The sequence below is a fragment of the Phlebotomus papatasi genome, chromosome 2 (assembly GCF_024763615.1).
Source record: "Phlebotomus papatasi isolate M1 chromosome 2, Ppap_2.1, whole genome shotgun sequence".
Lineage (NCBI taxonomy): Eukaryota > Metazoa > Arthropoda > Insecta > Diptera > Psychodidae > Phlebotomus > Phlebotomus papatasi.
This window is the reverse complement of record NC_077223.1, coordinates 65,288,472-65,304,250: the sequence shown is the minus strand read 5'-3', so window position 1 is coordinate 65,304,250 and position 15,779 is coordinate 65,288,472. Positions and strand designations below refer to the sequence as shown.

Below are 15,779 nucleotides of genomic sequence, written 5' to 3'. Positions count from 1 at the left end.
CGTTGGTTTGAAAGTATTATAGAAAGCATTTTTCTCAACCGCCATCATGTTTCGGATGTTAAACCGGTTCTAATCGATTGTGAACTTGTAATAATTGAGACGCTCAGAGCAAAAGTGGTCTCCTTTGTATGCATTTCCCTGTTAAAACAGTCCACTTCTGATCTGAGTCACTAATGAGGCACTATATAATGAGAATTCAGAAAATTATTAGTGAGCATAGTGCTTTGTCCTTTTTTTGTACTTCTACACTACTTTAGTTAAATCATTGATCAAGTGGTAGGTTCTCTGCTGTATGATGTACGTGTCCCGGGTTCGAATTGCCTTTAGGTCACCAGGAATTTTAATTGCAAAATAGATGTTTGAATTGCTCCTAATGAATTTAACTGCATTTGATTTTATAGGGCATGGGTCTGATAATCTGATCCCTTATAAGAAAAAATAAATAAAAATGCGAATCCTCTGCGAGGCAAGGCCTAGTTCCTGTGGATTTCTTTCGATCCTTGTACCTTTATTAAAACTACTTTTGTGAGATCTTAATGTCGGATTTATAAGTCTGAGATTTGTTGATTACACTGTGCGACACGTTGTGGGTGTCTTTGACGAGAGTGCCAAAACTTGTTAGAGGGTCATTTAAGAACCTCAAATCTGCAATCCGTTTGTCCGGGTCACCTCTAGATTTTTTTGAAAAAGCATATTTAGTTTTTTGATGTTTTATAAAATTCAAAAATTCATATCTCCGGTTCTAATTATCCGGTGGTAGTCACATAAAGCTAAACTGACGCGTAATTTCATCTTCTATAACTCTTGTGAACATATCAAGCATCTACGATGAAAATGAAGTATATTTTGTAAAGATTTTTTGAAAAAGGGCACCTAAAATGGTGCATTTTTCTGTGTTTTTTCCATCTTCTAGTAATTTTCCCACTTTAATAGAGCATTTTATATGTCAAATAACTATGCCTAAAAGTTAGAGAATTTAATATTCTTTCATATCTTTTTGGTTTAAATTTTCTATCCTAATTCGTTTATTCACAATAATTTATTGAAAATAAAATGCATTATTATAAAAATAAAATCTCTTATTCTATATAATTATTTGGTATCTTTGTCTAACCTACTGAAGAGCATTCTCTTTTGCACTCTCACTTACACATTTCATATAAAAGGAGGCGAAATGAAAAAAAGAGACGTATATAGAAATAAAGAGAGAAGAATAGTTTTTTGGCACTCATAACAGCTATTCTTCTCTCTCTATTTCTAAATACGTCTCTTTTCTTTCATTTCACCTCTTTTTATATGAAATGTGTAAGTGAGAGTGCAAAAGAGAATGCTCTTCAGTAGGTTAGACAAAGATACTAATATAAGTCAGTAACAGTCAGTCAGTAACAGTCAGAGTTGAGCTCTTGTCCAGTGAGCATCGTGCTCTGTGTGTTAACAACATTTTTTACTCTTACATTTATTCATCGTATTTGTTTAAAATGGTGAACTGTGGGAAATGCAAAGGAAAGGTGGCCAGAATGGAACCGAGGAAAATTGAGTGTTCGTTGTGCACTGCAGTTTTTCATGGAAAATGTGTCAACTTGGAGGTCCGTGATATAACGGTCCTCAAGGAAAATGACACACCTTGGAAATGTGACGTCTGTAAGGACGGCTGTAAGGCGCGGCGGAGCTCTTTGAAAGTGGATGCATCCCCTTCGCCAGCTTTCCGGAAGGCAGTGAGTGACCTAAGGAAGGAAGTTGAGGAGCGGATGGATAAGGTGATTGAGTGCGCTGAAGCAATTAAAGACATCTATGAGAGGCTGGAGGAGTTCGCCATGCAGATGGACAATGTCTCAGATCGCATTGATCGCCTGGAACATCGCGCAAATGAGGCTGAAAGGCTCTTGGCCTTGGATACCATTGAGATCCATGGAGTACCAGCTGATATCCAAAATGATGATTTAAAGAAGTCTTCGGACATTCTTAAATCAACTCTGAACATTGAACTCGGGGTCAATGACATCTCTCATTGCTCCGTTGTGAAAAAACAGGCGCCAAAAAGTGGCTCCAAGAAAGACAAAGGACAAGCTGAAAACTCGTTCATCTGGATCATTCGAATGGCATCAAGAGATGTGGCACAATCTGTTGTGAGAGCGGCAAGGGAGATGAGAAGAGGAAACAACGGGAGCGCGCTTATCTGCAAGCTACCAGGGACTTCGGAATTCAACATTCGGGTCATGGAGAGGCTTGCACCATCTGTGCGTTTTCTACTGCGAGAAGCAAGAGAGCATGCAGCAAGAGAGGGATGGAAGTTTGTATGGGTGAATGAGGGTAAAGTATTAGTGAGAAAAAAAGAAAAAGATAGAGTTCACCGTGTGAACTCTTCTAAAGATCTTCTTAAATTAAAGTAAAATGTCAACCTCACAATTATCCCATACAAGCTCAAATCCCTCAGTTTTACAAGTGAATTTGGAAGTAGTTTTACAAAACATTAGAAGTCTCAGAGCAAATTTTGATAGTTTTCTGGCACATCTTGAGTCCCTTTCTGTTCGACCCCAGGTCCTTTTTCTCACCGAAACTTGGATTGGCGATCATGAGATCGATAGTTACTGTATTGATAACTTTAAACTTTATGCGGCTTGTAATGCGCGATATAGAGCGGGGGGTGTGGCGGTCTATGTTAGCGATTCTCTCACATTTATTAGTTATGAAAAGATATCTGCCTCATCGTGTGATGGATTAGTTTTGACCCTACAATGTGGAGATATTCAGTTTGTTTTTCTTTGCATTTACAGACTGCATGCTGTTCATTTTCAGGCTTTTTTGTCTGAATTTGACGCGATGTTGTCATCGCTGCAGTCTGTAAACAACATTTATGTTGTGGGAGATTTCAATGTTGATACTTTGCGTGATACGGTGGACTCTGATAATTTTCTATTCCTACTCTCATCATATGGTTTTGATGTTTTGGTAAATGAACCGACGAGGTTTGGTGTTGGGCAGCCATCGTGTATTGACAATGTTTTTTCCAGGATTATGAATCCCAGGTGTGAAAGCTCTTGCGTTGTGGAGCATCTCAGCATTACTGATCACTCCCTCATACACTTGACTGTTGTCGGAACGGATGTCGTGACTCGTAAGCGGATCGAGAATCCCATTATGAGAATTTGCTTTGAGGAACTGAATGGTATGATTCAAATGGACGGGTGGGGGAATGATGTTTTTAGTAATAATGATGCATGTGGTAATTTCGGCCTGTTTATTGAAAGACTTCGAGAGAGTATTGCTTTATGCACTTATCCTCAGCCCGTTGGACGGTCTTGTAGGAGTTTGAAGCCATGGATGACACCTCGTTTACTTCGCTCAATTAATAATAAAAATAAGCTTTCTAGACTAGTGAAAAGGCATCCCAATGATCCGCGTTTACGAGAGAGATACCGGAACGCTTGCAAATATGTTGGTAAATTAGTTGTTGATGAGAAAAATAATTATTATCGCAAGAAAATAGATCAATCGAGAAGGGATTGTAGGAAGCAGTGGAATCTTATGAATGAGCTTACTGGCAGAAATGTTAGTGATAGGGTATCTATTGACAGATTGATAGTTGACGGTACATCTTTGACAGATACTGGGCTGATTGCTAATCATATGAATGACTTTTTTGCTACTGCCCCGCTCGCAATTATTAATAGTATGTGTTCGGATTCATGTCCACCTCCAGATGTTAAAAGTCCCGAGCATCGTAATAGTTTTTTTCTATTTCCCACGGATCCGTCTGAAGTATTTGCAACGATTAATGGGTTAACGAATAAGAGATCGTCCGGAGTAGATGGCATCTCCACTAATTGCGTTAAGATGATATCTTTCAATATTGCTAGTATTCTAAGTAGACTGATAAATGACTGTTTTGCATCTGGGGTCTTTCCTGAATGTTTAAAGAGTGCTATTGTAGTACCTATTTTTAAAAAAGATGATAGGAAAAATGCCGGAAACTATCGACCAATATCCCTGCTACCGATTTTCTCGAAAGTCTTTGAAAGGATTCTTAGAAGTCGCTTATTGAGTTTTTTTGCTCTAACTAATTTCCTTAGTCCATTGCAGTTCGGTTTTAGGGAGGGTCTCAGTACTGAGAATGCAATCATGTCTGTCATGTCGGATATATATGAGGGGGTAAATGAGGGTCAATGTGTTGCCGCAGTCTTTTTGGACCTCACCAAGGCATTTGACACTGTAAGTCATGAGATACTCATAGGGAAACTATACTCGTGTGGGATAAATGGAGTTCCTTTAGATCTGTTTAAGTCATATCTCTCATCAAGAGTTCAGGCTGTTCGTATTGGTAATAATCTCAGTAATTCTCGTGTGGTCTCATGTGGTGTGCCTCAGGGTACAGTTCTTGGCCCCATATTATTCCTGGTTTATATTAATGGTCTCTTGGGGCTTGAATTGGAGGGAAATGTAATTGCATATGCTGACGACATTGCGATTGTATATAGGAAACATAATTGGGGGGAAGTACATGAAGCTCTTGATCGCGATTTGAGACGTGTTAGACTGTGGCTTGACTCTCATCAAATGGTTTTAAGTAGTAAATCTAGAGGCGTCCGTTTTCGCTGTCGTGCGGATGATTGTCCCCGAGAGGTTGTGTGTCATTCACCTGCCTGCTTGGGGCATGATTGCGGCAGTTTATGCGTTCGTGTGTCTTTTGTTGGTGAGATGAGGTACCTGGGTGTTGTAGTGGATGAGGGTCTCTCTTGGAAACCACATATAACTCAGTTGAAGAAATCGCTCCTGCCCGTAATTAGCAAACTGTTCGTTTTATCGAAATTTTGTCCCCCATCTTTGACCCGTCAATTCTATTTCGCGTGTCTTGAATCTCGTATGACCTACGGCATTGTCGCATGGGGTGGAACATTTCCTACGTCTTTGAGATCTATTGTCATGGCACAAAGATCTGGGGTCAGGGCTGTACTTAGGAAGGGTAGAAGAGACTCAATATGGCATGGTTTCATTGAATTAGGAATCCTTCCCTTCAACTATATATATAAATACAAAACTTTACGTTTTTTCTATGATAGAGGAGGTTATTTTGGCTCACGCAGATTGTATCCCTCTCGTTTGGGGGTTTTGGCACCTGTTCCGCATCCTCGAACCGAGCTTTTCAAGAGATTTTATCTCTATTCAGCGCCTGTCTATTTCAACTCTCTGCCCTCGGATCTGCGTGAGGCATCTGTGAATCGACGTGGATTCTTGGGTGGTGTCTATGATGTCTTATGGAGGTGGTACAGGGCGGAGCGATCGTAAGTGCGTCTTTCCTGTGTTATGGTTTTGGGGTCTTCGCCTCCCGCTATTCATTGGTTTGCGGCGATTTCCGGGTGGTACCTATGGTGTACGGCGGCCCAGACTTAATGTTAGGTGTACAACCAGAGCCCCTTTTGATGCCTTCTACTTAGTGGGTTCTCCTCCGGGCCTTATGCCTCTCCTCTGCCCACACCTGTGTAAAGTGGAGATCATTATGGTCCACTCTGAGGTCTGGGAGTGCCGGGGTGCAGCCGGGTTTGTCTGCTGTTCGGTGGCGGCGGGGGGCTTTGACCCCTAGGACCCCCTGGCAATGGGGCGCCTGATCGCTCGCTTGGTGCTTTGTCTCTCCCAATCCCATTTGCTTTTAGGGTGTCTTTTGCCTCATAATTTATTTATAAATACTGCTTCCTTATGAATTTAATGAAATCCCTTTTTCTATGCTTTCTTTACGTAAATGATATTCTATTTTCCCTCGTTGTTTCCCTATTAATGTGTTTATCACAATTCCTCTTGCATTTTAGTTAAATCGTCTTTTATATTATATATTTTTTTCCCTATTCTATAGTTCCTTTTTGACTCGTCGGCAGCGACACGAACTCCTTCACGGAGTCCAGCTGCTGATCTCCTCTCCATTTTTTTCGCCATGATGACTGTCAATGTTTGCTGTATTTTTTTTTACAATTTGTTAATGCTATGTAAACTTTAATTTGTTTTACATTGTTATAGTTATTTTGTTATATCACTTATTGTAATATCATCAGCGGCTTATACGACTAGTGATCCGGGGTTTTCTGCCGTCTTACCCGGGGAAGTCGGTTTTGAAGTCGGCGGCAGACGCAAAAAATGGAGATTGGCAATAAATTATTATTATTATTATTATTATTATTATTATATATAATAAGAGATTTTAATGTATTTTATTTTCAATAAATTATTGTGAATAAACGAATCAAGATAGAAAATTCAAACCAAAAGAAAATGAAAGAATATTAAATTCTCTAACTTTTAGGCATAGTTAGTTGACATATAAAATGCTCTATTAAAGTGGGAAAATTACTAGAAGATGGAAAAAACACAGAAAAATGCACCATTTTAGGTGCCCTTTTTCAAAAAATCTTTAAAAAATATACTTCATTTTTATCGTAGATGCTTGATATGTTCACAAGAGTTATAGAGGATGAAATTACGCGTCAGTTTAGCTTTATGTGACTACCACCGGATAATTAGAACCGGAGATATAAATTTTTGAATTTTATATAACATCAAAAAACTAAATATGCTTTTTCAAAAAAATCTAGAGGTGACCCGGACAAACGGATTGCAGATTTGAGGTCCTTAAATGACCCTCTAACAAATTTTGGCACTTTCGTCAAAGACACCCACAAAAAGGTAAATTTTGTCGCACCGATTATCAATATGAGCCCTCTAATTGAAAGATTATTTTGCGCTTATATCCTGAAACCTTATACCCAATGCAACCACTGGGCTTGTTCCAGAAGATTGTTGTATAGGTCAATAATCTTTAAAATATTGGTTTGTTCAATAGTTTTCAAAATATTGCTTTTAAAAATTTATGAATGGTTGTTATTCCCCAAGTGAACAAAATTTTCGCATTGATAAAGTCCTAGGGTGAACTCAGAATGAAAAATCAGATAAAGAGGATGAATGTGTGTTTCCAAGTCGGGATGAATATGTACTACATACATATAGGGAAGTGGGTTAAAAGAGGTTTGGGTCACATTTGGTTGAAAGTGGCTCCAGTCCATTTGGCAACAATTTTCCCCGTGGGAACTTTTACTCTAGGCTGTAAATAATGCCTGTCCTCAACCTCTTCGTTCTCCCATGGTACTTTCCGCATATCAACTAACACATTTTACCATGAGATTTTTCAGTCAGGAAAGTCAATTTAAATCCTGTCTTTGATGCCAATTCGATGGTTAGATTGATTGGTAGACAGTTTAGAGAAAAGGTGAAGGTGAACATAATTGGATATTCAATGTTATGAATTCAATGCAAAAGTATTAAATGTAACGAGAAAAGAAAATGTGAAGAAAATCAATTGTTTGTAGGGATAAAAATATGTAAAGTGATAATATCCCATTATCCCTGAATTCTGTACTCTTTTGCAGGAAACGTGGTGTCGACGTGGAAAGCGGTACTATTGCTCATCGAGTTCACCAGATTCAACAACACAATCCCAATCACAAAGTGCACCTAAAAATGTAGAAGGTGAGCTTTCTATGTAAATCAATTCTATGTCAATTTACCATGTACATCAAATGGTTTGAATAGCAATTTCAATTTGAATTGCTAACCAATTGTGCGTGCGGAAAGTGAATTGTCTGTAGCCCTTTTGATAGAAAATTTTACAAAAGGATAGAAAGGTTGTTGGAAAATTCACATTTTACAACCATATTGTAGAATTAATGGTTTGCTAAAAATATTCCTTCAATCATGTTTGCAAATGGTAGAGCATCTTCCACTGGAAATTTATGCCAAAAAGGTGTTCTGGGTGGTATAAAAGGATTCAAAGTTAATTTAGCAAAAGGGGGAAGTCTGACAGTGATGGGTATTACAGCAAATTGCAATGGTAAGCTTGCAATAAAATTTCTATCTCAATTAAATTTAATAGAACCAGTCAACAACCCAGAGTACAATGCGAGCATTTAACACGGAATGTCCTAAAATGATATAGCGAAAGCTAAAGGGATTCTCTGGGACAAAAGGACCACAGATTGGATGAAAACATTATCACTTCATTTGCGTTGATTAAGCAAGTTAATTACTTTATCGATTTTGGTTAATTACCTCCTTTAAACACTGCTGTTCATGATTATGTATCTTTCAACAAGTAACGCAATCATTTTCATTCTCCAACTAATTTAATGACTTACCTTTTCGGGAATACAGCACCGAATACAGTCGAATTAATTAGAAACAGATTTGTATTTATTTCAAATGTTGGAGTTTATTTTGCATATATGGAATAGTGCCAATATTTTGCAGTCTTCAATTAATTTAAAATACCAGTGCTTAGTTTGCATATAGATTATGGTCCAGATAAAATCGTGTTTGAAAAGTTTTATTAAAGTGTGAACATTATTATTATCCAATTTAATAACCGAACCCATCTCTAAAACAAAATATTTTTCTCTTTCAAATCTATTCTCTTAAACTGAAATGTTTCATCATAAAACAAATTAAAACAATCTAAATATCGCTTTGTTCCCTCTATGGATAAAAAAAAATTGAAACAAAAATTGCAAAATATTCCTTGATTACACTATTATTTTGCAATTTTTATTTTACTTCTAGTGTTCGAACTCTATCAAGAGAACAGTACAGAAAAAAATATTTCGTAAAATTGTTGGTAAATGTTTGTGAATTCTTACTAGAAACTTACAAAATGCTTGTAAATAGTATTACCCACAAACAAGTTCGTAAAAGTTTGTAGTTTTCACTAACATTGTTAGTTTCTTGCGCATTTAACGAGCTCTTTTTATTTTACAAATATTTATTCGTACATTTTTGTTTATGTGGAAAAACTTGCAAACAATTGACAAAATTTTACGAACATTTTTCACAGTGTTTACGAACATTTACGTACAAGTGTTTGAAAAAACAAATATCGTTAAGTGATCGTGTTATGAACAATGTTTGGTGAAGTAAAAACTTTTACAAACTTGTTACGAACATTGCGTAAGCCCCAAGTTGGAATTAACAAATATTTACGAGAAATTTTACTCTTAATTTTTTAACCTTACGAAATCTCCACATTCCACACTCCCGGAGACCACTCTTCTCATCAGTATGTTCGGGTTTTAAACAACTTTTGAGAACTTAGGTTACGCTGTTTATCCATCTGATCCGTGTAATCCATTTATTCGTTCGGACGTGAACAGACAGGTTAAATGATTGGAGATAAGAAACTTGAAAAATTTGCATAATTGCGTATTTTAGAGTTTTAGAGGTTACCACGGCAAACATTTTTCATCCGTATACGAAAATACCGTTGAATCATTTCTAATAACGGTTTTCAACGTCAAAGATTAAAAAGGCTCGACATGATGTAATACTCAATCGAATGAAGTTATTTTTGGTGTCATTAGAAGGGTTTTAAACCTTTTAACAATTCTGATCCGGTTTTCAATTTTAAATTCAACATTACTATTTATAAACTATTTTGGGCGATATTTTGAATGAGCCAAGTGTATTGAGAGATCACTTAGAAGAGTGAAATTGTTTTTGAAACATGTTTTCTTTTAAGTCCGTTCGTGAACTTTTTACAGTATCTACGTTTTATTATAGTTCGGGTGTTCAGAAGGGTTGTAGCATTTAACGAGATTAGAATATGATTTATATTCATTTTAAAGTTGAATTTTTCACCTTTTGCAGGTTGGGATCCGAGAGTGTAAATTACCCACAAAATTTTCAAATTCTGATAAATTATATGTTTAGTCCCACAAGGATATAATCTGTGAGTGCAAGTTCTCCCAAAGAGAAACAAATTCTAATATACTACCTCATTAATCACATACATTCGTGTTCTGGGAATCTAAATTTTATTAAATTTTTAATATTATTTTCTTTTAATTAATCATCTTATTTTATTGATCTTAAGTTCGGGCAAAGTACAGAGTTGGGAGCATTATGTTCGTTATCGTTGCCGATCAAAACCCAGAAAGTCAAGTCGCGAAAAACCAAAATCCCAAATAAGTCCAAATCTCGAATGGGTCGAACTCATGAATGGGTTAAAATTCCGAAAAATCCAAAATTCCGAAATACAAATATCATGAAAGCCAAAATTCCGAAGCCAAAATTCCGAAATCCAAAATCCCGAAAGCCAAAATCCTGAGTATTAAAAATCCTGAAAGGGACAAAATTATACGGAGAATAATGTTTAGAATAATTTCCAAGAAAATTTCGCTTTGTTTCCAGCAAACGGGGGTGCAATCGTGGTAGTAGCTGTGACACTTTTAAGAATTTAAGATTCTGACTTCTTACACTGACAAGGGAAGGTCTCGGACCTTCGGACGAATTTCTTTATGAAACTTTGCATATTACCTAATTTGGGCACGACAAATACGATGGTGATAGTAAGAAACCTTGCAATTTGTTGTGTCACCCGTTACAGGGGGGGTGTTTGGGGGACAAAATTCACATTTTTGGCTGTAGGAGCCAGAGGGTTGAAGATAGCGACTTGGGGTCTTCGGATGACCCCCCCATAAGTTGACCTGGGGAATCTAAATATAACCTTCGTTTTTCCCCCACCCCTCCCCTTTCCCTAAAAACACGTTTTTCTGTAATATCTCGAAAACTACTCTTCAGATAATTTTCATTGGCTGATATGTTTTAGACCTTGTCCAGACGGATATTTCGTCCATACATGCCAATGACCTTGAAAAATTCCTTCATGGTGTTTTTCAAGGTCAAATGTACTACGCTCAAAAAACTCACTTTTTTCAGACAATTTTATTAAAGCATAATTTTTTAAGAACCCTAATCGATTGCTTAATCAATATAAGCCAATTTAAGCCACTTTAATTCCATTGACACGCTTTTGACATTTATATATATTTCAAACCCAATTGTCATTTTAAAAATATTTTATTTGATTTGATACCTAATATTTGATTTTGACTGATTTCCTGAAGTAAGACATCATGGTAATGCAATTTTCATTAAATTTGTGAAATTTATGAAATTTACAAGGAAATTTATGAAATTTTATGAAACTTATGAAAATTTACTTGATAATGTTTTAACGACTGCTGATTAATCATTTTCAATTTATAGCATGGATTATCATTTGTAAATGAAACGAAATAAGCTATATTAGGAGAAAACCAAAATCTATTACGACAATAATATATTGAATTTCAAGTGTGTAAAAAGATTTATATGTAATCATGAACAAAAAATGCTAGTTTCTGGAAGGCATAATTTTCAAAACTAAATATTTTAAAATCACACTAAACATTTTTAAAAACTACGCAGAACCATCACAAAACGGTAAAAAGTATATTTAAAACAAGTGTAGTTCAAGTATAAAACGACTAACCCTGTCCTACAAATAGCTCAAGTATAAAATGGTTAAAGAAAACGCTACAAATACGCACAACTCAATCATAAAACGGTTCACTTTGCATCTAAAAACACGCACATCTTTATCATAAAACGGTTAAGATCGTTCTTAAAAACTAGCACAGCTTGAAACATAGACCGGTTAAGATAGTGCTTAAAAATCCGAAAAACTGAATCATAAAATGCTCAAGATTGCGCTCAAAATTACGCACAGCTCAATTATAAAACGGTAAGTGCGCTTAAAATCTCGCACATCTCAATCATAAAACGATAAATGCGCCTAAAATCACGCAAATTTCGATCGGGAAACGACAAATACGCTTAAAATCATACACAGCTCAATCATAAAATGGCAAATGCGTATGAAATCACACATTACTCAATCAAAAGACGGCAAATTCGCTTAAAATTACGCATAGCTCAATCATAAAACGGAAAATGTGCTTAAAATTATGCACAACTCAATCATAAAACGGTAAGTGCGCTTAAAATCACGCACAGCGCGATCGTGAAACGACAAATGCGCTTAACTCTTTCGCGTCCCACTTTTATTCAGCAGATGAATTCATGCAAAATTGAGTTTTTCCTAATGCTTTATGATCAAATATAATAGTTCAGAGAGGAAAAAAATTTTCCATTGCATGAAAACTCGGAAAAACCCCGGGTCATATATGACCCTGTTGTCCTCAAGGGAAGTGTATTTACCATTTTCAAAATCTATATCACGGGCTTTTTAAGAGTTTTTTTTGCTTGAAGTTACTAATTTGGCCAAAACCATGGCAAACTGGATTGTTTTGATGAACACTGTACTCCTGGTGTTCAAGGAATCTTCATGGTAATCCCCTTGAACAGTCACTGTCAGAATATTTTGAGTGGTATTTGGCAAAAATAAACTTATCCACATATTTATTCACACACAATACAATTGCACAATATGAGACGCTTGCAGAATACTCTAAAATATTGCAAAATATGTTATAATTAATCAGATATAAGATGAAATGTCCAGGAGCAAGATGTCCCACCTGCATTTCACAAAGAAAAACAATGTCCCAACTACATTTGGCTGCAGGTTTGGGACGAAAACACTGTTACCCTTGGGGACTATAGGGTCATATATGACCCGGAAAATTCTACACGCTTTTCTGGAAAATTGAGAGTAGTTTATTATATCAAAATATGCAATATACAATCTTTGGATATTCTATTTTGTATTTCTAAAGAACTTTTTGCTGAAAAAAATAAATGAATATAAAAAATTTTGAAAAAGAAAAGTCATTTCACAAAGTTCGAAATTCGTGATTTTTGATCTCAAATATTTTCTTTTCCTGAATATCTGGAGTCTTGAGAAAATTAGCCAAGAATCTTACATCCTTCTATTATGATGTCGTGCACAAACCGACAGATTTCAATTAATGTAAATAGTCAAAAGAAATTGTTTTTCCCCCGGGTCATATATGACCCTAATGACGCGAAAGAGTTAAAATCATGCACAGCTCAATTATAAAACGGTAAATGCGATTGAAATCGCTCACATCTTAATCTTAATCACGCAAAGTTCGATCGTGAAACGACAAATGCGCTTAAAATCACGCACAGCTCCATTATAAAACGGTTAAGATTCCGCTTAAAATCACGCACAGGTCAATAATAAAACGGTAAATGCGCTAAAAATTACGCACATCCAAATTATAAAACGGTAAAAGTGTCTAAAATTAGGCACAGCTTAATCTTAAAATCGCAAATGCGCAAAAGCTCAAAAATAAAATGCTAAAGATTACGCTCAAAATTACGCACTGCTCAATCATAAAACTGTTAAGCTTACGTTCAAAATCACGCACAGATTAATTATTAAACGGTCAAGATTGCGCTAACAATCACACACACATGAATCATGAAACGGTTAAGAATGCGCCTTATACTGCGCAATCCTTTATGATTAAGCTGTACGTGATTTTAAGCGCATTTACCTTTTATGATTGACCTGCGCGTGATTTTAAGATTTACCGTTTTATGATTGAGCGGTGCGTAATTTTAAGCACATTTACCGTTTTATGATTGAGGTGTGCGTAATTTTAAGCACATTTACCGTTTCATTTTTGAGCTATGCGTAATTTTAAGCGAAATCTTAACCGGTTTATAATTGAACTGTGCGTGATTTTGAGTGCATTTACCGTTTTATGATTGAACTGTGTATGATTTTAAGCGCATTTGTCATTTCACGATTGAACTTTGCATGATTTTAGGCGCATTTATCGTTTTATGATTGAGATGTAGGGGAAACTGGGGTACCACCAAACACTTTTGAAAGTTGCGATTTTGATTGAATTTCCTAAGAAAATTGTGAATTTTAGAAAAATTTTGCTTACCCCATGTTATATTCTTAGGTATAGGCTGCATATTAATGTATACAAGGATGATGTGAAGCACTTCAGTTTTCCGTAAAAAGGAAAATTGTGTCACCATGCATTTTTCGCTTTTTTTCAACCACCCGGGGTACCAATAAACACTTTCTGGGGCACCAAAAAACACCTCTTTTTCTCACCCATTGAAGTTATTTTGGGCATTCACCACAACTCTTAATTATAAAGAAGGTATTGAAAATGTAAATAATTTTCAAAAAAGCACTGCAAAATTTGGAATGAGTGACCAAAATAGCAAAAAACTAAAGCACTGCACACCGAACATATTTTTCTTTTCAATGGATCGTGGCAAACACTATACCTAAAGTTCAAATTTTGCGCGCTCTTCTGATTATTTGTAATGAAATCGAGAAATCATTCGTCAATCCTTGATTAAAATCATTTAAGAATCATTAAAATTATTTAATTCAAAATTGGGTTCTTGAAACTATATTTCTCCTGAGTTTTGAATGAAAATCCCATGAATGGATATAAATTTCAGAAATAGAACAAAGAGGGAGATGAAGAGTAAAAAAGATAAGAGGAAAAATTTTGCCATTCAAGCTACGCTCGCGACATCTGTAATTGTGAGAAATTTTCCTGTTTGTTGATGCCCCAAACTCTGTTTTGTGATGGATTTTATATTCTTTTAAAAAAATGTGAACATTAATTTCTTTAGTAGATACATGAATATTATCCCAAAACATGTAGGAAAGTACTGGTGTAGTGAAATTTGATGTAACTTATTTCAGTTTTATTTTCCAGGTAGATATATAAATGACTAAAATTATCAAAATCTCACAATTTTGCGAAAAAAGATTCTTATTTCTAAACTACTTGAATTATGTGGATCATTCTTTCACTGGACAAGCATCCCTATAGTATCTATGATTTTACGTAAGTCTCATTCTCTGAAATTTTATACCTATTTAAAAAAATCGCAGTGTTTGGTAGTACCCCTGTTTGGTGGTGCCCCAGTTTCCCCTACGCAATTTTAAGCGCACTTACCGTTTTATAATTGAGCTGTGCGTAATTTTGAGCGCAATCTTGAGCATTTTATAATTCAGTTTTTCGGATTTTTAAGCACTATCTTAACCGGTCTATGTTTCAAGCTGTGCTAGTTTTTAAGAACGATCTTAACCGTTTTATGATAAAGATGTGCGTGTTTTTAGATGCAAAGTGAACCGTTTTATGATTGAGTTGTGCGTATTTGTAGCGTTTTCTTTAACCATTTTATACTTGAGCTATTTGTAGGGCAGGGTTAGTCGTTTTATACTTGAACTACACTTGTTTTAAATATACTTTTTACCGTTTTGTGATGGTTCTGCGTAGTTTTTAAAAATGTTTAGTGTGATTTTAAAATATTTAGTTTTGAAAATTATGCCTTCCAGAAACTAGCATTTTTTGTTCATGATTACATATAAATCTTTTTACACACTTGAAATTCAATATATTATTGTCGTAATAGATTTTGGTTTTCTCCTAATATAGCTTATTTCGTTTCATTTACAAATGATAATCCATGCTATAAATTGAAAATGATTAATCAGCAGTCGTTAAAACATTATCAAGTAAATTTTCATAAGTTTCATAAAATTTCATAAATTTCCTTGTAAATTTCATAAATTTCACAAATTTAATGAAAATTGCATTACCATGATGTCTTACTTCAGGAAATCAGTCAAAATCAAATATTAGGTATCAAATGAAATAAAATATTTTTAAAATGACAATTGGGTTTGAAATATATATAAATGTCAAAAGCGTGTCAATGGAATTAAAGTGGCTTAAATTGGCTTATATTGATTAAGCAATCGATTAGGGTTCTTAAAAAATTATGCTTTAATAAAATTGTCTGAAAAAAGTGAGTTTTTTGAGCGTAGTACATTTGACCTTGAAAAACACCATGAAGGAATTTTTCAAGGTCATTGGCATGTATGGACGAAATATCCGTCTGGACAAGGTCTAAAACATATCAGCCAATGAAAATTATCTGAAGAGTAGTTTTCGAGA

General features: G+C 35.4%; 1 protein-coding gene across 1 annotated transcript in view; it reads left to right on the top strand.

The window, feature by feature from the left end:
* Nucleotides 1-15,779, top strand: part of LOC129803897 (calcium uniporter protein, mitochondrial) — a 178,787-nt gene that overhangs the window by 41,147 nt on the left and 121,861 nt on the right. Inside the window, exon 2 of the mRNA XM_055850773.1 lies at nucleotides 7,410-7,509. Coding sequence (XP_055706748.1) covers nucleotides 7,410-7,509 — 100 coding nt within the window. The remainder of the gene's footprint in view (nucleotides 1-7,409; nucleotides 7,510-15,779) is intronic.